We start from the raw sequence: 26447 nt of genomic DNA, 5'->3' as shown, positions 1-26447 counted from the left end.
GATTTACTCACCCTCTCTGTGGTCCAAATTTCCCTTCGTCAGGTGGAGGCTTGAGATGTCTGTATGGGGTTAGTACAGACCAGGCTGAACACTCAGCTTTGCTGTGCTTTCATTATGGCAGCTACATCACAGCAGTTTCCATGTTTCAGAAATGAAATCACACCTTGTTTACATCCATCTTCAACCTTTTCAATCTTTTTAGGTAGACTAAGTCTAGCTTTTCAGGGTTTCCCAATAGTGTATGTTTCAGACCTTTATCCAATTGTGAGCCCCAATGCAATATCTAAAGCCTTTCCACAAGAACACCCACGGAGCGATGGTACCCATTCATGCCATATGTATAATATTTTGGATAAAATGGTAAAACGAGAAAAGACGTAAAATCGTAATATCCTCTAATAAAACAGACCAGCAAGATTTGTAAATCTATTTTGAAACAACTAAAATGATTCCAGGAATTTTTGAGTTTAATTTTCCTTCACATTGTTACAATCACTTTCAGTCTTGTGTAATTTCTAGACTGCTGTGGTTCACAGCAGCTGTGTCTCACGGGAAATGTGGACAAACCAGTCTGGCTAGTGAGGGGAGCTGTGGGAAGCTCACAGCCCCTCTTTGGACAGCCACATTGCTCCCCTAGAACCATCAAAGGAGGCCCACCCATGAGGCTGAGAGTCTGGGACATTTCCAAGGGGTGGGTGCTCCTGAGCGTTTTCTCCAGGAGGAATCCTAACTTCTGGGCAGATGCCTGGCTCTGGCCAAGAACCTGGTCCAGGAACATTATGATCTCAGTCCCTGCTGGCCTAACGCGAGGACCCTCCCAGCTGGGGAACCTCCCAGGCAGCAGTGGGGGAGAGTTCCACATGGTTTCTGATGCTCTGGCCCGTCCCTAGTTCACAGCCTTGATGATGAAGGCGAGAGAGAGAGAGAGAACAGGAATTTGGCCTCGGGCCACTGTGGGCTTGTATCTAGGGTATCCCACACTAGGTCCAGGATCTTTGAACCACTCAGAACCACCTCAGAACCTCAATGTCCTCAGTTATGAAATGGGAAAGACTTCCAGGTATGGGGAGGCATCAACCGTGGGATGTGTAGATTTAGTGTTGACTAGGCGCTGCCTAGTCAATGGTGGTTAGTGTAGCTTGGAAGATGGGACAGGTGCAGGGTCACTGGTTGGTGGGGCATACAGGAAGGTGTGCTGGGGCCCTGGGGCAGCATAAGGGTTTCCCTGCCTGGAATGGTGACAAGAACACACACAGCCACACAGCATGCAATGGAATGAAACCAACCAAGAAGTGTGTGGTACGTTTTATTTAGTCAGTCTTCATTTAAATGTGTGCTTTTGAAATCACTAAATGTGACCTTTTCAGAATTCAATTCTCACAGTATTTACAGTGAACTTTGTGCAAACAAATCTGTGAGCTTCCTGCTCCGCTTTTCACATTAATAACTTACAAATTTAGGTCACAACAAAACCCCAGACTCCTAGCGTTCTGTTTGAAAGGTACTGAGCTGGGATAATGGGTTGCTAGGAAAGAGCTAACGCAAGCCCAAAGGAAATAAAATGTTTTCTTTATCAGAAAAGAATAGTAATAAGGCCTTACTCTCCAAAGGAAAACATACATCCCAAAATGTTGTGGAACAGTATTAAGCAATCAAATACATTTCCAATGGTTATTTCACCTTCATTTTTTATACTTACACTCATCTCTTTTAATTAAAAAAGCAAAACCAGAAAAGTGCGATTTGAAGGGACTCTGAACTGTCAGGGAATGTTATAGAAATAATCTGACGTCCGTGACTAAAGAGTGCAGGTCATCAGGCTGCTCCGGCCAGCCTCCTGCAAGGGCACTGGTCAGAGAGGCCACAGCTGCCAAAGCGGGGAGGTGCGCCAGGCCCCACATCACTTGCCTCGGGGTCCATGCCAGGCAAGAAAGAGACACACACCTGGACCTAGCCAAGGGTGGTGCCCTCCCAGGTAATTTTTCAGGTACAAAATCTACAAAGGGGATCAATCTTGGAGAACACATTTCTCTTTCCCTCTCTGGGCACAGAAACACCTGACTGAAGAGAAAGTACACAACACTCAAGTATTGTAAAAAGGGAGGGTTCCTGCGGAAGGCAACGACTCATGATTTAGAAACTGAAGTATAAAAAATACAGATCAACAATTGTGCCTTTCATGTCTTGTAAAGTATCGCTTTAAAATCCCGTTTTAGATGCTTGATGTCTGAAACGAAACCACGGCCTTTTAAAATATTTTTGATTCCATGCCTTTTTATAAGGAAGATGAATTAATACCTCAATCATCCTGGTTGCAAGAGACTATTCAGGACCAAAACAGTATAGGTTTTCTATGTGTTCACTAAAGACTGTGATGGGCAATTATAGAATGACAGCTTATTAGAAAACAAACTGAAAACAATTTATTGATGGATCTGAGAATTTTTTCACACATGAATCATTTCTCCTTCCGATGGTTATGTCCTCCTATTGATAAAAGTTCCTCACTGAGACTCCCTGGACCCATGGTTTGTGCCTGCTGGGCGTTCCACTACGGTGATTCCCACTCTAAAATACACTTACAGCAGAAAGCATTCACCCATGATGATTATGAAGGAAATATTCTGTCCCTCACTCACTCTCTGGAAGTCAATCTGTGACAGCTGTGACTCTATCCAGAGCCACGTGTTTGCAGTTCTCCAGCAAGCAGGTCTCACCCTGTGGGTCCCCTATTCCCCATGACCCTTGTTGATCCATCCTGTTCCTGCTCAGTTGTTCCCCTGCTCACCTGGACTGCAGGAGGCATGGGCGTGCCCACTGAGGCCACGCTGAGGAGTTGGGATGAAATGCAGGACAGGGAGGGACGGGAGACTGAGCTGAGTGGGAGCACTGGATTCCGGGAGGTATGGATGCACTGATTACCATCCAAAGACATTGGCAGCAACGAAGGACACACAATGACTGAAAACATTAATGTTACCTTTTGGGATCTCACAGTGCCCTGAGCGATCTGTGTGTCTACCTACAGACGGGCAAAGCACTTTTGCACCCTGGCCCCATTCCCAGTTCTCTCCTAAGAACTCAGTCCTCCTTGAAGACTTGGTGATACCTGTCATTTGAGCTCCCGTTTAGTGGCTCATGGTGCCCAGGAGCTCACGTCTGCAAGTTAAAATCGTTTTTATCAACACCTAATACAATGGCTCTGATTTCACATAAATAATCACAGACTTGATTAAAATGAATATATTATTCTAGGTTAATTTTTTTCCATTCAAATGTTTATATTCCATCTACGCAGAACAATTACAACAGAAAAAAATAGGCACCTCCAAAGTCTTCCCAAGAATGATGGCTTTCTGACATATCACATTGTACAAACTGGACAAATGAGACGAATGACTGTGACAGGGGCTAGGGAGCTCTTCAAGGCGCTGTTTTCTTCAAGTCTCGAATCTGTTTAATCAAGTAGTTCTTCTCATCAGCGAACTGCTCATCATCCGCCCTTTCTTTTTGAAAGCTGCTCAGAAACTCAATGAGTTTGGGCTGATTCTTTAACAGAATCTCCACAATAGGCTGTGTTTTGTGAGGACTGGCCACAAACACCTGAAACAAAAAGAAACAAATACTTAGGACGGGAGTGCAAGCCAGGGACCTCACCCACGCTACAGCGGTGCAGGCCAGGGACCTCACCCACGCTACTCGTGTTTCATGCGTGACTGATATTATTAATGTATAGAAGCCCCTGACTCTTAATTCTTAGTGAGGGTGATCCATACAGTCATGCACCACATGACGTTTCAGTCAATGACAGACCATGTATATGATTGGAGTCCCATAGCACCATAATGGAGCTGAAAAATTCCCATCGCCTGGTGATGTTGTAGGTCAATGCATTTACTCACGTGTCTGTGGTGATGCTGGTGTAAACAAACCTACTGCCCGGCCAGTCATAAAATTCAAGCCCATGCAATTATGCACAGTGCATAACACTTGATAATCAATGACGATGGTACTGGTTTATGTATTTACTATACTATACATCTATTCATTATTTTAGAGTATACACCTTCTACTTATTAAACAAAAAGTTAACTATAAAACAGCCTCAGGCAGGTCCCGCAGGAGGTATCCAGAAGAAGGCACTGTTATCGTAGGAGGTGACAGTTCCATGGGTGTTATGGCCCCTGCAGACTTTCCAGGGGGACAAGATGTGGAGGTGGAAGCAGTGATAATCATGATCCTGACCCCGTGTAGGCCAAGGCTCATGTGAGGGTTTACATCTTAACTTTTTAACAAAGAAGTTTACAAAGTAAAAAACAGAAAACTTTAAACATAGAAAAAGTGTATAGAATAAGGATATAAAGAAAGAAAATGTTTTTGTACAGCTGTATAACTTGTTTAAGCTGTATTATTGCAAAAGAGTCAAAAAGTTCTAAAAAATCAAAAAATAAACTTTTTATAAAAGTAAAAAGTTACAGTCAGCTAAGGTTATTTTTATGTATTTATTTTTTTGAGACAGGGTCTCACTCTATTGCCCAGGCTGAAGTGCAGTGGCACCATCACAGCTCACTGCAGCCTGGAACTCCTGGGTTCAAGCGATCCTCCCTCCTCAGCCTCCCCAGTAACTAGGACTACAAGTGCATGCCACTGCACCTGGCTAATTTAAAAAGTTTTTTGTAGAGACGGGTCTATGATTGCCAAAGCTGATCTCGAATTCCTGGTCTCAGTCCTTCCACCTTGGCCTCCTAAAGCCGTGGGATTACAGGCATGAGCCACCACGCCTGGCCCTAAGGTTAACTTATTATTAAAACAAGAAAAAATTTTTTAAAATCAGTGTAGTGTAGTCTAAGCAGTGCTTATGAAGTCTACAGCGGCGTACGGTAATGTTCTAGGCCTTCACATTCACTCACCATTCACTCCCTGACTGCCCCAGCGCAACTGCCAGTCCTGTAAGCTCCATTTATGGTAAGTTCCCTATACGGGTGTACCATTTTTTCTCTTTTATGCCATATTGTTACTGTATCTTTTCTATGCTTAGATACCCAAATACCATTGTGTTATAATTGCCTGCAGTATTCAGTACAGTAACATGCTGTACAGGTTTGTGCTCTAGGCACAATAGCCCACACTATGTAGCCTAGGTGCATGGCAGGCTCCACCATCCAGGTCTGTGTAAATGCACTCTGTGATGTTCCCGCACAGACAACATCGCCTAGTGAGCGCGTTTCTCAGAACGACTCCCTGCTGTTAAGCGCCACAGGCCTGCACTTCACCTTTCCCATCACTCTCCTTAGTCACTAGCTAGGAGCACGTGGGAGCTAGCTATGAACATTTCATATTTTGTTTTACTTTTAAATATTTGTTCTTAATTATAAAATCTTTCAAACAGAAAATAACATAACAAATCCAGTATACTCACCTCACAAATTGAATAGATTTTGCCATTGTGCCTGAGGTGTCTCTTTTTAAACAAATAAAACATTACAAATGGAACCAAACCCTCACTTCCACCTTTCCCCTCCCACCTCTAGCAGTGTGCTACCATCTCTGGGCACGTTTTAATCCTTATCCTCCTACTACACAGATATTTAAACATAAACAACATATAGTACGAGTGAGCTTATGGTTTTTAAACATTATTTTTTGAACACATAATATCATTACCTAGTTCAAAATTCAAAAAAGACAAATGTGAATAGTCCTCCTCTCACCTTCCCTCCCTGAAGGTCACCAGTGTCACTGTTTGTCACGTATGTGAAGCTTTAAAAATTACAACTGCCGGGCCGGACCCGGTGGCTCACGCCTGTAATCCCAGCACTTCGGGAGGCCGAGGCGGGTGGATCACCAGGTCAGGAGATCGAGACCATCCTGGCTAACACGGTGAAACCCCGTCTCTACTAAAAATACAAAAAATTTGCTGGGAGTGGTGGCGGGCGCCTGTAGTCCCAGCCACTGAGAAGGCTGAGGCAGGAGAATGGCATGAACCCGGGAGGCGGAGCTTGCAGTGAGCCGAGATTGCGCCACTGCACTCCAGCCTGGGCGAAAGAGCGAGACTCCATCTCAAACAAACAAACAAACAAACAAACAAAAAATTACAACTGCCCAGGTCCTACCTCCCAGAGATGCCAACTCAGCAGGTCTGTGGTGGATGTCTCGCATTCTGTATTTCTGTGAAGTTCCACAGAGATTCTTTTGTGGACTCCTGGTGGAAACCATGATCTGATGTTGACTGGTGCACTATTTCGTAACAGACACACTCCTTAGTTACTGCTACATACATGACTAAATGGCCAGAATGCAGATCAAAGTGTCTCTGAGCCCTACAGAGCTCTCTGGTGTGATGGTCTGGCCTCCTGCCTCTGCCTGGCACCCCCTCTGCCCACCCATCCCTGTCCCATAGCTGCACAGTACCCAACTCTACAAGGAACACACTACGAAAGGGCTTAGTTATGGGGCAGTGGCGGTTACATGGCTAAGCCCTTAAGGTTCCTCCACCCTAGCAACTGTGGGGAAGGAGAAAACTACCCTAGGATGTTGAGTACCAATGCGGGGAATACCAGGCTGCGGAGGCTCCCATCCCAGGAGGTGGCGATGACATTACATTTCTGGATTTGGAGCAGGAAGGCTCGTGGTGTGGGCGGCATGAGAGCTAGTCCGTGAGTCAGGCAGAGTATGTTTACACGTGGTGGTGAGAGCAGCATTCCAGGAATACTGAATTGTCCCACTGCAGGCTCTGAGGTGTGCGGGACAGGACGTGGGAGCAACAGTAAGAATGAGGAAGGGAACGTGGGAGCTAAGGTGGCGCCGGCTCTGGAACCTGGGTTCAAATTCCACCTCTCCTACATGTTAGCGGTGTGTCCAGCAGCCAAGTTTTGTTATCTAGAAATAAAAGGACCTCTGCCTGTCTGGGTGGAGAGAATGTGCTGGGGAACATCAGCAGCGTCAGCACAACGAAGTCTCTGAAAGCCTTCTGTTGTCACTGTCTGTGGGGACTCGTGCTTGCTGGAGGCAAAGTGCCTGACCTGAATCCAAGGACTCGTCACTGCCCCATCACCCTATTTCTGGTCAACTGTACACACGACCATGGGTGGCCAGTTCATAGCCCTCCCAGCTGGTTATCTTCATTCATGGGGCTGTTTCCTACTCATCGAACACTTAACCCTCACAACAGCCCTGAAGTATAAGAGCTGTTATCCTCATCTGTTAATGAGGAAACAGGCTGAGTCATGTGAATAAACTTGACCGCATAGTATTATGGTTAACAGTGCAGACTCAGAAGCACACAGCCTGGGCCCAAATCCCAGCACCACCTCTGATTAGCTGTATGATCCTACAAAACTTTACCTCTCTGTACCTCAGTTTCTTCATCTGAAAAATGGGGATGATGACAGTACCTGAGTGCCATTAGGTAACAGTAAGGCTTAATGAGAACAGTATATGTATTCTACTTCTGGCCTCCAGAACTGTGTTTTCTGTTGTTTTAAGGCATTTGGTCTGTGGTACTTTGTTATGGCAGCCTAGAAAACTAATACAAGTGTACCGCATTAGCAGAATATAGGGAAACCACATGATCTTCTCAACTGATACAGAAAAAGAGTTTGATAAAATCCCACACCTTTTCAGGACAAAAACACTCAACACAGAGGCTGGGTGCAGCAGCTCCTGCCTCTAAATCCAGCACTTTGGGAGGCTGAGGTGGGCGAATCGCCTGAGCCCAGATATTCAAGACCAGCCTGGGCAACACGGCGAAACCCCCTCTCTACAAAAAATACAAAAATTAGCCAGGTGCCTGCCGTAGTGTGCTGGCTAAGAGTTCCCACTACTCGGGAAGCTGAGGTGGGAGGATCAATTGAGCCTGGGAGGTTGAGGCTGCAGTGAGCTGTGATGGTGCCAGCGCACTCCTGCCTGGGCAACAGAGTGAGATGCTGTCTCAAAAAGCAAACAAACAAACAAAAAACACTCAATCTAGGCCATTTGGATATTCACATGCAAAAGATGAAGCTGAGCCCTTATCTTACTCTAAATAAAAAGTAAAATCAATCAAAGACCTAAATATAAGAACTAAAATTTCCACAGGAAAATATAGGGTAAATTTTCATCATGTTGGATTTGATAATGGTTTCTGAGATACGGCACCAAAAATGCAAGCAACAAAAGAAAAAATAGGTAAACTGAACTTCACCAAAATTGAAAACTTTTGTGTATCAAAGGATACTATCAAGAGAGTGAAAAAACACATAGAATGGGAGAAAATATTTGCAAATCATATATCCGATTGGTGTCTAGTCTCCAGGATGTATAAAGAACTCTTACAACTTAACAACAACAATGACAAACCCATTCCAAAAAGGGGAAGAGAACTTGAACAGACATTTCTCCAAAAAAGATATACAAATGGCCAATAAGCACATTTTTAAAATCCTCAAAATCATTAGTCATTATGGAAATGCAAGTCAAAATCACAATGAGATACCGCTTCGCACCCACTAGGATGGCTGCAAAAACAAAATAAATCAAAAAAAACAAAAAACAAAAAAACCCTGACAGTAACAAGTATTGCCAAGATGGACGGAGGTAAATTGAAACCCTGGGCCAGAAATGAAGACTCATGCCTGTAATCCCATCACTTGGGGAGGTTAAGATGGGAGGATCACTTGAGCCCAGGAGTTGAAGTTCAAGACCAGCCTGAGCAACACGGCAAGACCCTGTCTCTACAAAAAAAATAAAATATTAGTTGGGCATTGTGGTGCACATTGTAGTTCAGGAGGCTGACGCAGCAGGATTGCTTGGGCTGAGAAGTTGAGGCTGCAGTGAGCTGTGATCACACCACTGCATACCAGCCTGGGTGACAGAGCGAGACTGTGTCTCAAAAAAAAAAAAGAAAAAAGAAAAAAAGAAAAGAAATTATTGCTGCTGGGAATATAAAATGACACAGCCTCTGTGGAAAAGTGGCTGTTCCTCAATAAGTTAAACAATGAATTACCATATTACTGAGCAACTCCCTTCCTAAAAATGGAATACATTGTTCAAACAAAATCTTGTGTAGTAGTGTTCATAGCAGCACTGTTTACAATAACCAAAAGGTGCAAATAACCCAAATATCCATCAACTGATGAATGGATAAACAAATTTGTGGTATACCCATTCAATGGAATATTATTTGGCCATTTAAAAGAATGAAGTACTGGGCTGGGCGTAGTGGCTCATACCTGTAATCCCAGCATTCTGAGAGGTCAAGGCAGGTGGATCACTTGAGGTGAGGAGTTCATGATCAGCCTAGCCAATATAGTGAAACCCTGTCTCTACTAAAAACACAAAAATTGGCTGGGTGTGGTGGCAAATGCCTGTAATCCCAGCTACTCGGGAGGCTGAGGCAGAAGAATCCCTTGAACCTGGGAGGTGGAGTTTGCAGTGAGCTGAGATTGCACCACTGTGCTCCAGCCTGGTGACACAGCGAGACCCTGTCTCAAAAAAATAAAAATAAAAATAAAAAATAAAAAAGAATAAAAGAATGAAGTGCTGATGGATCATGCTACAACATGGATGAACCTTGAAAACAAGTGTATGAACAAAACACCACACAAAAGGCCACACACTGTATGATTCCATTAATATAAGATATCCAGAATAGGCAGATTCATGGAGCCAGAAAACAGACTAATGATCACCAGGGGATGGGGGTGACGGGCAATGGGCTGTAACTGCTTACTGAGCACAGGGTTTCCTTTTGGGATGATGAAATGTTCTGGAACTAGATATTGGCGATAGTTGTACAACATCGTAAATACACTAACTGTTACTGAATTGTACACTTTAAAATGGTTAATGCTGAATTTTATGTTGTGTGAATTTTACCACAACAAACTAAAATTGTTACTTATATTAAAAAAAAAGGGGGGGGGGGACTCCAGGCCTGTTTATACAAACTGCCTGATGTTTATGTAATACCTTTCAGAAATGCGTGGCTGCTCTGGTTAGCATTTGTTTACAAGGGAGTTACTGTGAAGTTTTAGCTAAAAGTTGCCTGGCATTTTGTGGTGACTACATAAATAACTCATGACAGTCTTTCTAAAAAAAAAAAAAAAAAAAAAAGATTAACTACAATAGACAAACTGATGTTACAAACCAAAATAAATGTAAAATGTACTGGAATTTGCAGACAGGCATCACTGGTTCAATTCCACTGAATTCATCCACTGTACCATAAACCTAAGGAAAATGCTAAGTTTGTGCCCCATTTTTAAATTTTTTCTTGTTTTTATTTTTTATGGCTTCTGAACTCTGCCTCCTCTAAAGGTAGTTGCTGATTGGAGTCAGCTAATGCAATAGTGCCTGATTCCCTTGGGGCAGCAGGGACACTGGTCAAGGCCTGAGATGAACCCACTGATGATAAGAAACACACTTCTAATTCATAGATATAGGGAACCAAGTCTTTTGAATATTATGTCCATGATAGAATTTTTTTTGGTTGTCTTTGTTGTCCCCATTTTTTTTTAATGTAATTTTCAAACCACCCCCAAACAAATGAAACTACCCAGGACTTCTCCTTTTAGAATGCCGCCTTATTGCCTGTAACCCTTAGTTTACATAACATGCCTGAGAGAAGTGATTTATGGAGTTCTCAGGCATGGTGAGAGGAAGGCAAATATCATGACCACAACTCAAATATTTTTAGTTTAGAAGACTGAAAATATTGCACTCTCCATTTTAAAACTGAATGCATTGCATGGAAAATAAAATATCTACGTCTTACACACATATCCATTAATTTCATTCAAATTCTATTTTGCCAACAGGGATTGAGCCAGACAAGGTATGGGGAAGTTAGCCTTCTGCGGTGCTGACCTCACGCCTTTGATGCGTACTGCAAGCCTGGCATGCTCTGTAGATGCTCCTGCTACAGTTACGTGGAAGTTACTCCAAGCAAATCCCACCCTGTTGAAGTGTCAAATAAGGCCACCATATCCTTATTCATGTGACTACACATCTGAGTAATAATTTAGAATATTTTGACACAATACTTGCTAGTACTGATCAGAGACCATTAACTTTTTCCTGTTTAAGAAAGGACTTGATCCTTAAATCTGCAAGCTGGTTGGGTGTCTATGAGCATCACTGGGCCCACAACAGAATTAGACTGGACCCCACTGCACATCAAGGGAGGAAGAAAAGCCCTGGGAAGGAAGTGAGGGTGGTGGAGGCCACCAGCCTGGAAGTACAGGATGCTCTAAAAACCTCTAGAATCCTATGAAATCCTCCTCCTCACTGCCCCCATTCTTCCCATCACTCTAATTATACAAGCTATACATGTGGAAAACTAGGGAAATAAAGAAAAGCACAAAGAAGAAAGTAAAAAAATTCACTGACATAATTCCTCCACCCAGAGATAACCACTGAATATCTGGTGTATGTATGTGCAGCATTTTTTCTTGTGCACATCGCTATTTGTAGAAATATTTTAAATAAAACTGGGCTTGCATTCTGTACATAATACTTTGTAACCTACTTTTTCCTTAATAATATGTTTTTAATGCTTGTAGATTCTTCTTACATTACATGAGATGATCGCCATTTAAAAATATACATATCGTCTGCTGAATCCTTGCTATGCACTGGGCATTGTGCTACACAGTTTATACGAATAGTATTCTTTTATCCTGACAACAGCTCTGGGAGGAAGATACGATTTTTCCCCAATCTCCAGGTGAGGCTGAGAGAAGTTAAAGCAGCATCCCTGACCACTAGACTGTGTGTGCAGCGTGCACCTTCCGGGCAGTGCTGGGAGGTTCCGCCAGTGACTGCCGGACAGTACGGCTGCAGCTCCGCCCTCGCCATGTGTGGCAGTGACAGACTATTTGGTTCAAATGTTCTTAACTACTTATCTAAAGGTAGGGGTAAGGAGGGGAAAAGGGGCTTGGGGTCAAGCTATAATCACGTTTCTCATCTTTAAAACTGTTAAATAAACTAGTGGACCAAAGAAATGGGAACCTGTTTTTTGCCTTCTTTCCAAAGTTTTTTCAGCATTTTAATGTTGCCTTTAGACAGCCAAATACAAGGTGGATGTCTGGACACTTCCTTAGAGTCACAGAACACGTTGATTTGAATTGAACAATTCAAGCCTGTAGGCAGTTTTGTAAAAGGAATATAGCATAGTGATTATATCTCACTGGGGGTTTTTAAAAGTTTTTTTAAAAACAGCTTTATTGAGATAAAATTCACAGACTATATAGTTGATTCATTTAAAGTATACTTTTAAATGTTGTATAGTATACTCACATAGTTGTGCAATCATCACCAGAATCAATTTTAGAACATTTTTATCATCCCAAAAAGAAACCCTATACCCATGAGCAGTCACCAGCCCCGCCCCCGCGCCGCAACATGCTCCCAGCTCTAGGCAGCACTAATCTACTTTCTGCCCCTAGAGCTTTGCCTCATTCTAGACATTCATATAAATGGAATCATAACATATGTGGTTTCTATGACTAGCTTCTTTCATGTAGCACAGTGTTTTTAAGGTTAACCCATGTTGTAGCATGTTATGAATGCCACATCCTTTTTGTGGCCAAAATTGGATCAGGTTTTGAAAATATTCAATGAGTATGTCCTTGCAAAGTGTTTAGCAGAGTCTCTGGCCCACAGCAACTGCTAGTTACAGTTGCTTCTTCCTCCTTCAACATGAAATCACTGCAGTGCCACATATAGCAGTAACCGCTTTCCCAAATATTTACTGTTATGCAGATGCAAGTTAGTAGGATTCATATTTAAACCCAATAGCTCATTCTAACTATTTTGGGTAAAATATTTTATCCTCTATCCAAAGAAAGAGTATACTAGTATTTCCTCTAGTAATACTGTAAAAAGAGGAATTCATACTTCTAATATACTTTATCACAGTCAATTATAGAAAGAATAGACTCTTGTAACTGGGAAGGACCTCAGGAACTTAGCTAACTCATCCTTCCACTTCAGACATAACCCACTGGTAATTCTTGGCAAACAAGAATTGATTCCTATTAGATCCCCTGAAAAGGTGATTCTATAACCATCCTCAGTGACCTATTCCAGTGTCTACAACTCCCGTTCTCAGGAAATTGGTTTTACTTACAGTCACTCTCCACAGCCTACTGAGATAGCTGCTGTTGGCTTGCATTATGATATTCTATGAGATGTGTGCTCTGCCCTCAAGTACCACTGTTAACTTTCTCTGTCAGTCTTCTTTTTTGGTGCATAAGTGTTTTTAAATCTTTCCACATAGGTCTTGTTTTCCAAATAGCTCAATCATCTCTGTGGCTTCTCTGTGCTGAGCCTCTCTGTATTCTCTATACGCTCCTTCAGATAAGCACCTCAGAGGAACTGTGGAGCTTTCCTGGGATCCTTAAGGAAAAGTCATTTACCTGACAACATGGCCAACCTCAAGATTCCCAGAGCTGTCAATATCAACTTAATCCCAGTGAAATCTGACTCGAGTTGAAGAGAATACTGGGTTTGTGCATCAGGGGCTTTCACTCTGCTATCACTTGCTCACCCTGGATTTTTCTGCTCTTTGTGCCATCACTTTCTCAATTATTTTAGTTCCTTCCCAGGTCTGTGATACTGTACTTTTCAGCACTGAGCTTTTAGCCGCTTATTCCTGGTTTCATCTACAATGGACAAATACTACAGCCATTCAGAATCCTTCTTCCCGGAGGCCTTCAGCTCCATCGGCAGGTCCAGCGAGTGTGATGAGCACACACACTGCTGACCTCATTCTCCAAGCCTCAGAAGGAAATGTGGACCGGGACTTCCCAGGGGAAGCCGCCTGCACAAAACATAGATTCCAGACCTACACATTCTCACTCTCTGAATGGAATATGCCAAGAAGGAAAGATCTAAATATATTCTCAAGTCAGAATAGTTCTATTTAACTTGATGATGCTTGTCAAACATTCTGTCAGAAAGATTTTTTTAAAAGACACTATATCACTACCCAGGACTCTGTTCTTGTCCCAATATTTGAAAACTGAAACGAGTCCCTCCAGTTTAGCATTACCAGATTTAGTAAACAGAAAGAGAAGATGCCCTATTAAATTCTATTTCAGACGAACAATGAGTAATTTTTTTAATGTAAGTATGTTCCGTGTAGTGCTATACATTGTCCATCTCAAATTCAAATTGAATGGGGCATCTTGTATTTTATCTGGCAATCCTTCTCTGGTTCAGAGGCACAGAGGCTCTCAGTTTCCTTCCTTTAAGAACATACATATTGGCTGGGTGTGGTGGCTTATGTCTGTAATCCCAGCACTTTGGGAGGCCGAGGGAGGCAGATCACTTGAGGTCAGGAGTCTACTTGGTGAAACCCCATCTCTACTAAAAATAAAAAAAATTAAAAAATTAAAAAAAAAAAAAGCCAGGCGTGGTGGTGGGCGCCTGTAATCCCAGCTACTTGGGAGGTTAGGGCAGGAGAATCACTTGAACCCAGGAGGCGGAGGTTGCAGTGAACTGAGCTCGCACCACTGCACTCTAGTCTGGGTGACAGAGCGAGACTCTGTCTGAAATAAAAAATAAATAAATAAAAATAAAAATAGTTCTAAAAAAAGAACATACATATTAATTTACTTACTCAGACATTACTTAAATAACCACTATGGGCCAAAAACCCTTCTAGCTGTTAGGAGATAGAGCAGAGAAAGAACAAATCAGAGGAAAATTCCTGCTCGCAAAGAGCTTCTACGAAATATAAAGGTATAGCAAAGAGGCACTTTGCCATTTCGAATTTACCAGCCTCAGTTCCCCACATATAAGTGGAGCTATGTAGAAGAAAGAACATGGGATTTGGACGCAGAAGACAACCTTGTCTGTGAGAGCTCAGGCTTGTCACTTAATCTCTCAGGCAGTTTCCTCACCAATGAAACAGGCGAGGAAACCTGCCTGACTTCATAGCTGGGGTGAGGATCACATGGAATTTCGTCAGGGAAAGTGCTCTGTACAAAATGTTAAAATGTTATTAACATTGTTAATGCAATTGCTTTGGTATTTTGGAAGCCAAATCTTTCGAATCTACAAATTTCATATAATTGTGGAAGTTACATAAGAAACTAGACATTTATCCCAAAATTATATGGAAAAGCAACTTAAATTTTTTTTTATTCTAGGTAATATTCACAAACATTAAATATAGGCTTCGTTTTCTTTACATACTACTGCAAAAATATTTTGTAAAGTAGCTAACATTATAAATATTCAGTAGCAGGATTATCAAACAAAGTCGTAAGTAATATATTTATATACTTGTTTGATGATGTTGCTAAAGTTTGCCAGAAATACCCATTGCAAACCTTTCTATAAACAAATATGGAGTTGATTGTTTTATGAATTTTTAAAGAAAGTATTTTTAAAAATAGAAAGGAGAAGTGAGGCCTTAATTATGACTTTTCACCTTTTCTCCTTGGCTGCTTTGTTAAATCTGCAAAAGGGCAAAATAAGATCAAATGAGGATACGATAAAGCTGAATGTTCGACACCATGTAAAAGTAGTTGGTGAGACATTAAGTCAGAAGTTGGTACACTTTTCAATATACTGTTACAATTTTAGGGGAAATTAACATTATTAAACTACTTCATAGCCAATTCCTAAATTCAATTGGTCTCAACTGCTTTCTCCATGAGTAGAGTTAGATTTGGTACGCCATGACCATAGTAGTTTGGTGTGCTAGAAAGTGGGTCCTTAGGTAGGGCGTGGTGGCTCACGCCTGTAATCCCAGCACTTTGGGAGGCCGAGGCAGGTGGATCACCTGAGGTTGGGAGTTTGAGACCAGCCTGGCCAACATGGCAAAACCTCGTCTCTACTAAAAATACAAAAATTAGCCAGGCGTGGTGGCGCATCCCTGTAATCCCAGCTACTCGGCAGGCTGAGACAGGAGAATCACTTGAACGTGGGAGGTGGAGGTTGCAGTGAGCCGAGATCACGCCATTGCACTCCAGCCTGGGCCACAAGAGTGAACCTCCATCTCAAAAAATAAATAAATAAATAATAATAAAAAAATAAAAAAGAAAGTGGGTCTTTAAGGAAGTGAGTAATTCATGGTTAGTCCTTCACTAAATTAATCTGTAATTTTGCTTATTTCCAGTAAGACCACACGGAAACTATTCTCATTCTTGTTCTACATACTGTTTTGGCTGAACTGTCAACCTGACTTTTATATTCTGGAATAAGCTGGGGATAGAACTTCTTGTTTTCAAGGGAATAGCTATTATAGCCAACTGCTAGGATCTGAGTGACAGACTAGTGCCATACTTGGCACTGGCGATGCCTGAGTTCCAGCAGCTCTGAGCGAGCAAATGACACAGACCATTTTCTGCCACCTTACATAGTTTGGTGGGAAGCGGCGACGTGGCCCTTTGGTATCGAGGTTAACAGAGAAAGGAAAGGGAGAAGATTATCTCATAATGGGTTCCTCAATCCATACTGGGCACATCTCTGGAGAGTCAGGACCTGAGACAAAAGTCTCATGACCTAGTATCTTAGAATTAGACTTTTAACACTTTCATTTTGCAAGTGAAAAAATGGATCCAGATGGATTTGCCCAAAGCGGCTGCTGGCAACTGAGACAGAACAAAGACCCTGCTCTCTTGACCTCCGTCGGGGCTTTCCCACCACACTACCCTGCTCACCAATAGTAGGAAGCACGTGTTGAACCTATTAGCAAGCTAATGAGAGTCAGCTGTTAATAATCCAGCAAAGACATTTTCAGGACTGGGTTCCACATTCTTTGCACCCTACGAAAGGTGCTTTGGGGAAAAAAACCTATTAATTAAACGATGTGAAAATAATCCTAGGACTTACCTGTTACTTTTTTCTAAATAACAAAATATTTTTGGCAAGTAAACAACGTAGTTCATACTTCAGTGGAAGGAACATAGCCGGGGTACGGGGCAGGCCAAGTTACACACATACAAGTAAACAAGTGGTCAACTATTTTTAAACGTACTCACCCTGTCCAGTGATTAGGTGACCCAAATTCTGATCTTCTCAGAGGATGGAATTAGGTTATTTTTATTTTGCAACCCACTGATTCCTTCTACTATATATAATACTGCATTTTTGAACAAAATTATATGAAGTTTATTCTCATTTAAACTTCTGTAGGAGCTGAATGACATGATACACAGCCTTCTTCAATTCCTTCAGTCCAAGGGTCTTGAGAGGGCCCACCGTTTTATAATGCGTAGGCATTTTCCAGGCCTACAGCACTCTGTTTTTATTTCATTCATTTTTTTGAAACTTTTTATGAAATAATTCTAACACACAGAAGAGTACAGGAATAACATATCTGACTTCATATTCCCACCATTGGCTCTATGAAAATCTAATATTTTTTGCCATACTTGCCTTCAGATTTTTTTTTTAAATAAAACATTACAGGTATAATTGAAGGCTATTGGATACTCCTGTATGATATTGACATTCTCTCCCCTACTCCTTCTCCTGAGATGACCCCCATCCTGAATTTGGCATTTGTCATTCCCATGCAGTTTGTTTGTTTGTTTGTTTGAGACAGAGTCTCGCTCAGTTGCCCAGGCTGGAATGCAATGGCACAATCTCGGCTTACTGCAACCTCTGCCTCCCAGGTTCAAGTGACAATCCTGTCCTAGCCCCACTGAGTATCTGGGACTACAGGCATGTGCCACTACACCTGACTAATTTTTGTGTTTTTAGTAGGGACTGGGTTTTGCCATGTTGGCCAGGCTGGTCTCAAACTCCTGGCCTCAAGTGATCCACCCACCTCCTCCTCCCAAAGTTCTGGGATTACGGGCATGAGCCACCGTGCCCGGCTTCCATGCATGTTTTTGGACTCTAACTGCACATATATGAATCCACACTTAGTGTTCTTTTGCATGCTTTTAAACTTTAAATAAATGACATATTTAAATATTTGGTCATTCCACTCAACAAAATGTTTCTAAGATTAGGCAAAGCAATCCACATAACTCTATTTATTTTAACCCATTATTATGCACTATTGTATGTGTGTAGCACAATTTATTTTCCCAGTCTCCCCTTGGTGCCCATGTATGGCTTTTCCCATTTTAAACAATGTTGCAATAAACATCTTTATACAGTAAGTCCTTATTTAAGGTGGATAAGTTCTTAGAAACTGTAACTTTAAGCAAAGCAACAGATGAGGCCAACAATTTTTCCCCCATCAAGCTTACAACAAAACATTGTTATTTGAGGACTTGCTGTAATGTACACGGTTTTCTTTAAAGTCCACTTCCAAGCACCTATCAACGATTTTAAGAGAGGACTTACTGTACATGACTCCTTATGCACGTGTCCAAGAGTGTCTCCAAGAAACTGCCTAAAAATGGATTTCAGAGTTGAAGGGTATCCATAGCTTCAAGAGTTTATTTTGCTAAACTGTTCTCCAAAGTGATTATACCAATTTACACAGTGTATGACAGTTCCCACTGCTGTCCAGTCCTACAAAAATCTGATATTGTTGGACACTTTTGCCAATATGAAGAACATCAAGTGGTATGTCATTGATATTTTAATGGCCATTTCCACAATTACAAGTAAGAAGAACACCTATTTATTGGCCAATCAGGTTTCCTCATCTGTAAACTACCAACTTGTATCTTTTGTCTATTTTTCTGTTATTTGTCTTTTTCTTAATGACCTGTCAGTTATATATGTCACATTCTATCCTGTCTTTTCACTTTATGATTTCTTTTCTGAACAGAAGTTTAAAATTTTAGTGTGGTCACATTTTTAAATATTTTCTATTATGGCTGGGTATGGTGGCTCATACCTATAATCCCAGCACTAGGGAGGCCAAGGCAGGAGGATCAATTGAGGCCAGGAGTTTGAGACCAGCCTAGGTAAAACAGCGAGACCTCATCCGTACAAATAATAAAAAGAAAATTAGTTGGGCATGGCAAGGGCAGGCCTATGGTCCCAGCTACTCAACAGGCTGAGGCAGAATTGCTTGAGGCCGAGAGGTCAGTGCTGCAGTAAGCCATGATCGCACTACTGCACTCCAGCCTGGGCAACATAGTGAGACCCTTTCTCAAGAAAAATTTCTATTATGTTTTGTGATTTTTTATTTCTTTTCAAAGGAATTCTTCCTACCCAAATATACAGAGAGCCTCTTATTTTCTCTTCTAAAAGTTAAAAAAATTGCTTTTCAAGTGCAGATCTTTATCTAGAACTTATTTCTGTGTATACTGCAGGGTAAGATTCTCTACATGGACAACCCATTATCCAAGAAACATTTATTGAATACTTAACCCTTTCTTCACTGATTTATAATCCCTCCATGATCAAATATCAAGTTTCAGATTTATATAGGTTTACTTCTGGGCCCTCTACTCTGTTTTGCTGTTCTATTTATCAATTTCTAAGCCAATACAATGCTGTTTTCATTTACTCTAAATCCATAACAAGTCTTAATATCCGGTAGAGTAGATTCCTCTACTTCCTTCTTCAACATTGCCATAGATAATCCTAGGCTATTGCTCTACCACACAAATTTTAGAATCAGCTTGTCAAGCTCCAGGGAAAGTCCAGTTGGAATTCTGAAAGGAACTGAATAGAATTTATCAATTAGTTCAGGATTTTAATTGCTCTAATGGGTTTTTGGACAATAAATATCTGCACTGGAGCTTCCAGGTAGCCAAACACATGGAGACTCCTGGAGGGTGGCTGCTCAGGGAAGGGATGGAAGCTCCATGCCCCTTTCCCCATACCTCACCCTACGTATCTCTTTAATTTTATATATATATATATATATATATATATATATATATATATATATATAAAATGAATTAACAAATATCTGGTGGCTGAAAGATCAACTAAAAATGTCTTACCTTTCAAAGCAACAATTACCTTAAAAACTGCCATGCCTCCCATTTATGGACTTATAAACTCTATCACTAAACATACTTTATAAAAACCGAGGCCAGGTGCCATGGCTCACACCTGTAATCCTGTAACTAAGCAGCTTAACTTCAAAATACATTTTAAAACGTTTTTTTCCCCTTTCTCCTGGGCTTAAAGATGTAACCTTGAAGCAAACTGCAGAAGCTTTTTCCCTTAGTTTTAAAATAGACTTCATGTCCCAGCCTTTTCTCACTGTCTATATTCCCTTCACATTTATCTAACCGCATGCTGGTATCTAATTATCTGCCTACTTAGAAGTTCCAGGGGCTAAACTTGAATCTTGAGTCAGACCAAGCTTGGAGACCCAGCTGCAAAATTCCAGAGATAACTTCAGGGTGGCTAGTCAACAACCCAGCCATTGTTGAGATGACGCCAGCCTGCTTTCCACCTGGACTGGGACCCAAGACAGCCACCAGAACAAGAAACACAGACATTGTACTCAGCATAATTTTTACACGCTTTCCATATCATGTTTTCTCTCTTTAAAACCTGGCCTTGCCCCTAAAATTCAAAGTAGTTGCATTGGATGGGAATCTGGCCACTTTCCTATTATTAGTTTTGGCTAATAAAGTCACTTTCTTTTTACGAGACCTGCCTCTTGTTAATTGGACTCTGCATGTGATGAGCAATCTGACTTGTGTTCAGTTACAATCCCAGCACTTTGAGCGGCTGAGGCAGGAAGGTCATTTGAGCTTAGGATTTTGAGACCAGCCTGGGCAACATAGCGAGACCCTATTTCTTCAAAAAATAAAAAACTTAGCTGGGCGAGGTGACCCGTGTCTATAGTCCCAGCTACTTAGGAGGCTGAGGTGGGAGAATCGCTTGAGCCTAGGAATTTGAGGCTGCAGTAAGCCATGATCACACCACACTGCACTCTAGCCTGGGCAACAGAGCAAGACCCTGTCTCTGAATTTAAAAAATAAATAAAATTTTAAAAGATTTTTAGAAATAAGAACCAAAAAATTCTGGGACTCTCTGAACTCTTATTTACACTCTAGATATCTATCATACGATAAGAATTTTAAATATTAAAAAAAATTAGCTGGATGCATAAAATGCACATTGTGGCATTACTTAAGAGTAGGAAAAAATGCAAATAACCTAAATATCAATGACAAGAAGAAATATACCCAATGATGCACTATGATGGTGAGAAAAATAATGGCTCTAAAAACTACTTATAGCAATAATGAAAATGGTTACTTATGGTATAGCATTAAGTAATAAAATTAGGATATCAATTGTTAGTACAATGTGAATACAGCTGTAGAAAAACTCTGGAATGTGTGCACAGGAAAATAAAATGTACTAAACTGTTTACAATAGTTAGGCTGGGAATACAGAATTACAAATAGAATTCTCCCACCTACCCCACCTGTTAAAAAATCTATTGTAGGGTCAAGCGTGGTGGCTCACACCTGCAATCCCAGCACTTTGGGAGGCCAAGGAGGGTGGATCACGAGGTCAGGAGATCAACACCACCCTGGCTAACACGGTGAAACTTGCTCTACTAAAAATAAAAAAAAAATTAGCCGGGAGTGGTGGCATACGCCTGTAGTCCCAGCTACTCAGGAGGCTGAGGCAGGAGAATCACTTTAACCTGGGAGGCAGAGGTTGCAGTCAGCCGAGATCGTGTCACTGCACTCCAGCCTGGGCAACAGAGTGAGACTCAGTCGCAAAAAAAATAAAATAAAATATATTGTCTAAAGAGGTTACTTTTCTATCATAACAAAACACATTGTAAAAAAATAGTAATATGAATAAAGTCAGTAGTACCCGGCTGTGTCTTCAGGGTGTCATTTAAAGTTCAAAGAGACAGTGCTTGTACAAAGCAAAGTATTCAAGCCCGACACTCAGGGTTTGGGATCTAGTCAATCACTGATTGTTTTAGAAGTTTTGGGAAAGAGTATCATGCATTTTCTCTGTGAAAAAATAAAAATATTTAGATGTGTGGATTAGTCAGCAAACCTTTATGAATGGGCATTCATTAATATAACTCTGAAATTTCATTTAAATCATGCAAAACACAAAGACTGCCTATTTCATTTTCTTTCAAGTATGAAAGACAGTAAAGAGCAGGGAGTTTGCCATTTGGAACTGGAAAAAAATTGCCTATAACATTGTTTCCAGAGCTTGTACTTTTTACCTTAAAAACATGAAAGGCTTCAAACTGGATGTTGGGACTTTTATCCCGAAGGAGGTTCATCATGAGTTTCAGGTTCTCCGGCTTGCTGATGTACTTTGTCATGATGGCAAAGTTGTGACGGTCCAGGATCAGCTCCCCTAGCAGCTAGAGGAAAACACAAAACCAAAGCTGTAATCTCAGAGCCACTTGACTCAAAATACAGCTCACATCTTCTCACTGAAAAACAAAATATAAATGTGCATAAGAATGGTGTCAGGAAAAAAATTAGAGTGTCCTTAAGTGCATCTTACAGCACAGGCATAAACGCAGTAGTTATTGAGTAAGTTTTTCACACCGTTCTGCTTATCTCAGTGCTTAGTACCTTTCTTTAGTCGGTCTTAGATGCAGCTCACCTAGAGCTAGGCAGAAACAAATTTATGGTTTTCAATACTTACTTTAATTATCTTGCTTCCCACTAATGTATTGCTGCATAGGCATTCAGGTAGAAGGAATAACAAAATTGGTACCATAATGATGCCTTCTTTACCTGCATAAATGTATACTAGGAGTTCACTATTAAGACAGTTTGTTAAATGACTCTTACATTTCCCTTTTATTATGAAACCTGATATAAAGTCAGAAAAAAATAATTGACCCCAAATCCATAACAAGTTTGGTAAGTGCAGCAAGTTTTTATTACAAAGCAAAGCAAAACATTTTCTGGTGACAAATTAGTAGTTCCCCAAATACAGCATTACCCTAAACAAAAAATAAAAATACCCAAACTAAGAAGAGTTGAAGACCCCCTAGCAACACGGCTGAATGTATTGTTGCTCTATCTCAGAAACTTTTTGTTCTCACCATAATTCTGGAGAACAGAATTACAGCCCCTTGGCTGCTGTAGCAATTCCTAAAGCTTCAGCAGCCAGGGGGCTGAAACATACTGTAACATAATTTTATATAGAAGATATGTTTAGTTTTCAAATGTCCTATTTACTGGACTTTTTCTGAAGGCCTTGGGAGAGTAACACATAGTTACATGGTTACGGAAATCCTGGATGGGAAGAAAAGTGCACATCAAACTGAGGGCCAACTATCTATCAAAGGAATCCCAGATGTGTGCAAGCATCTGGCTGCCAGTAAACCACCACTTTGCCTCTGATGTATCTTTTGTGTATTTAACATGTAAGAAGTACACAACCTGAGGTTATTTTAATGCATAAAAATAACATTTGTTAAACCTGAAAAAAGGATGACCCCTGTTGGATATTGGCTGGTCACTAGTTATTCTCATGCATATAGAATAGCAACTGTGTAGTCAAATTGTTAATCTGCATCCTCCTTCATCTTTCTGCAGCTTCTAAAGCTAACCTAACACCTTCTGGAAACTTTCTTTGCTCCTGGTTTCTTACCTTGTGCAGCTTGTTCCTATGCTACCTCTTCTATGGCTCCCTTGCCTTTTGTACTACTTATGCAGCAATTTTCCAAGCTGCATACTTGGATCTGCTATCTTTTATCTCCCAACAGTCTCATCTATACCCATGGGTTCAACTGTAACATCTAGGAGGATATCTCCCAAATCTACATTTCTAGTCTCAGCTTCTTTCCTAAACTCTGGACCCACATTTCTAACTGCCTACTGGGCAGTCCCACTTGAACACTGCTGGACTGTCACACTTAGCGTCTCTAAAAGCAACTCCCTTTCTTCTCTTTGTTAATGGCATCAGGAGCTACCCTCCTCCGGTTGGGAAGACAGCTGAAGTCTTCCTTAGCTCCTTTTTTTCCTTGCTCCTCACATCAAATCTCCATCCAAGGCCTACCAATTTTCTGTTTTTAAGTGTTTCTTGAACACCTTTCATTCAATGTTCACAGCCAGTAATCTCATTCAAACTCTCACTACCTTTCAGCTGACCTACTGCCACAGCATGCAAAATGGTCTCTCTTTCAGTCTTTACCTAATCCAATCCATGCTGCACATTTTGTCAAAGAAATCTTCCAAAAATTAGTATTTGTTACCAATTCCACTTAGATTAGAAAGTGAATGAATAAACAAGCAAAATCCTAGATTCCCATAGATTTAGAAAAAAAGTAAACTCATGAAGGTGCCGTTCCCAGCCTCTGTGATGTGGAATAATTTCTCTTGCTTCCTTTCCTCGGCTCCCTTCCTCCATCTTCCCCGCTCTCCTGTCTCTGTGGCTTTACTTCCCCAGCTCCAAAATCTTGAGAAACACTTTCACCTCTTCTCTGCCTGTTCAAACCTGGCCCATCCTCTCAGAACTAGCTCAGACGTCATCTTCGGGAAAGCCTTTCCTCTTCTCTACAGTTGACTTTGCTTTGCCTTGTAGTGCTGAGTTATTTGTGACCCTGTTTAAAGAATAGGCTCCATAAGGGCGTGTTTCAAATCCCCTCACAACCTAACTGTGTGATGTGCATGGGTATTGTTGGGGAAATAAAAGTCCTACCCGCATATCCAGAGCACAATACAGTAACTAATCTCTGAGACTGCAAACAGACAAAACTGTCCCTTATTACAGTCAAGCAGCTACAATCCATTACATACATATATCCTCAAGCTGAAGGGTAACCTGTCCACTAGGGGAGGACCTGACTACCACTTTTGTGCACTCTTTCATGGTTCACCCTAATGCACCTAGCAATTGAGGTGACCATTTGTTTTAGCTATTTATCTGAATAATAAAACTTCTCTTATCTCTCTGACAAGCAAAGAGTTGCAGTTTGGAAAACGGTTAAACTCTCCTGGTGACAGGGAAACAGTATTATCTTCCTAGATGCTTATATTTCAAAGGTATGGCTTCCAGACCCTCCAAAAAGAAAAAACAAAAACTAAAAAACTTCTGGGTTGTAAGCCTGTCAAGAGGCTTACTTATCTTCTAAAGATCTATACAGAAAGAATCAAATACTGAATAGACACATATGTATCATATACACACATGTTAAAAGGCTTCAGCAAAAGGAAAATTTCATTTTTAAAAATGTACACACAGATACTCAATAAACATTTGTTGAAGCTATATTTATGAGTTAAGTTCAGATTAGGTCACTTCAATTTTTATTACCTGGGAATACCTACATATAAATTCTATCCAATCTATCCTCTGCTAATAGAATTTCACAATTTTTCTGAAACAATTAATTGTGCTAATTCAACACTAAATCTTTTAGCCATTAAATGTTAATCTATTTTAATATTAACAATGACAAAATGCAGCATTCCAGAATAATGCAAAGCACTATAAAGCAATACTATACCAAGTAAATGGAAAACACACATATTTTACTTCTTTAAAGTTCTTATTTTGTATGCCTCATAGTACTTAGTTAAGCCATACAGCAAGTGGAAATAAGTTTTTTAGAAACTAAAGTGTTTTAATGAAATTGACCAGAGCCCAAAAAATTCCCCAGTTTCCACCCAGCTTCTTTTGAATGATAATCTTTCTTGCTGGTAATTAAATGCCAGCCCTCTGCAGAAGAAAACAATTCCTAAGCTCTGCCACATGATTAAAAGGAATTTCTCTGTTAATTATTCTTTATTGACACCAGGAATTAAGCACCCTAAGGCAGTGCAGGAAAATTTAGAATATGATTAACAAAAGGCAGCAGGTAGCAAGTACTTTGGAATCAGAAAATAACCTAGTACTTAAGACAGTTTATTACTTACAAAGTTGCTATATGATAATCTAACCTCTCTTGTTTCCTGCAATTATGAAACATCTATGTAAAAAGTATTACAGAATCCATTTATATATAAACACCGTTGTGTCAAAATAGAATATACTGCTACCACAGATCTAATTACCAAAAGGAAAAACCAAAATTGCATCAGTGGAGCTTCCAGAACATTTTTCTAGCAAAAAAAAAAAAAAGAGTAAACAATATTTAATGAACTCGATGTTTATATATGAACTTATTTCACAGTCGTCTACCTTTTTGTTTGCTTGAACAGAGTGATGCAAAACAATTTTTGCAACATCTCTTTCTATAATCTAACGTTAAAAACCCCAACTCTCCAGTAACCATTTTAATACTTTCTTCATTCTCGGGTAATTTATCTGCATTTTGTCAGGCATTTTTTTCAGTGTCCCACCAATGCTTGGTTTTACCATGCTATAAATCAGAAATCCATGAGACGCCTAACTGTAAAGATTTTAGGCAGGAATAACAGCCAAACAGTACATCTGGGTGAATTAATGAAAAACAGGAAAGATGCCTCGTGAGTAGGCTGAGGCATCTGTAAATAAGTAGGAAGTACAAATGGCTTTCTTCCTCCTAATTTGGTTCAATCACCTTAGTTCATACAAATCTCTCAATTTTGATCCAGTATCTGACAGACCCCCACTGAAAAAAAGGAAAGATTTGGAGAATTTATGAGCAACTT

The 26447-nt window shown here is 40.7% G+C and overlaps 1 protein-coding gene across 10 annotated transcripts in view; it reads right to left on the bottom strand.

Moving 5' to 3' along the window:
* Positions 1 to 1293: 1293 nt before the first annotated feature.
* Positions 1294 to 26447, bottom strand: part of LOC105490706 (calcium binding protein 39 like) — a 136217-nt gene continuing 111063 nt past the window's right edge. For all 10 annotated transcript variants that reach the window (XM_071081632.1, XM_011756582.3, XM_071081634.1 and 7 more), the window contains 2 exons: positions 22073 to 22216; positions 1294 to 3603 (listed from right to left, as the gene is read on the bottom strand). In XM_071081632.1, the coding sequence (XP_070937733.1) occupies positions 3424 to 3603; positions 22073 to 22216 (324 nt within the window). In that variant the 3' untranslated portion in view covers positions 1294 to 3423. The remainder of the gene's footprint in view (positions 3604 to 22072; positions 22217 to 26447) is intronic.

Source organism: Macaca nemestrina, chromosome 16, assembly GCF_043159975.1.
Source record: "Macaca nemestrina isolate mMacNem1 chromosome 16, mMacNem.hap1, whole genome shotgun sequence".
In the NCBI taxonomy this organism is placed as follows: Eukaryota; Metazoa; Chordata; class Mammalia; order Primates; family Cercopithecidae; genus Macaca; species Macaca nemestrina.
The sequence above is the reverse complement of the archived record's forward strand: the minus strand, read 5'-3'. Positions and strand labels throughout refer to the sequence as shown.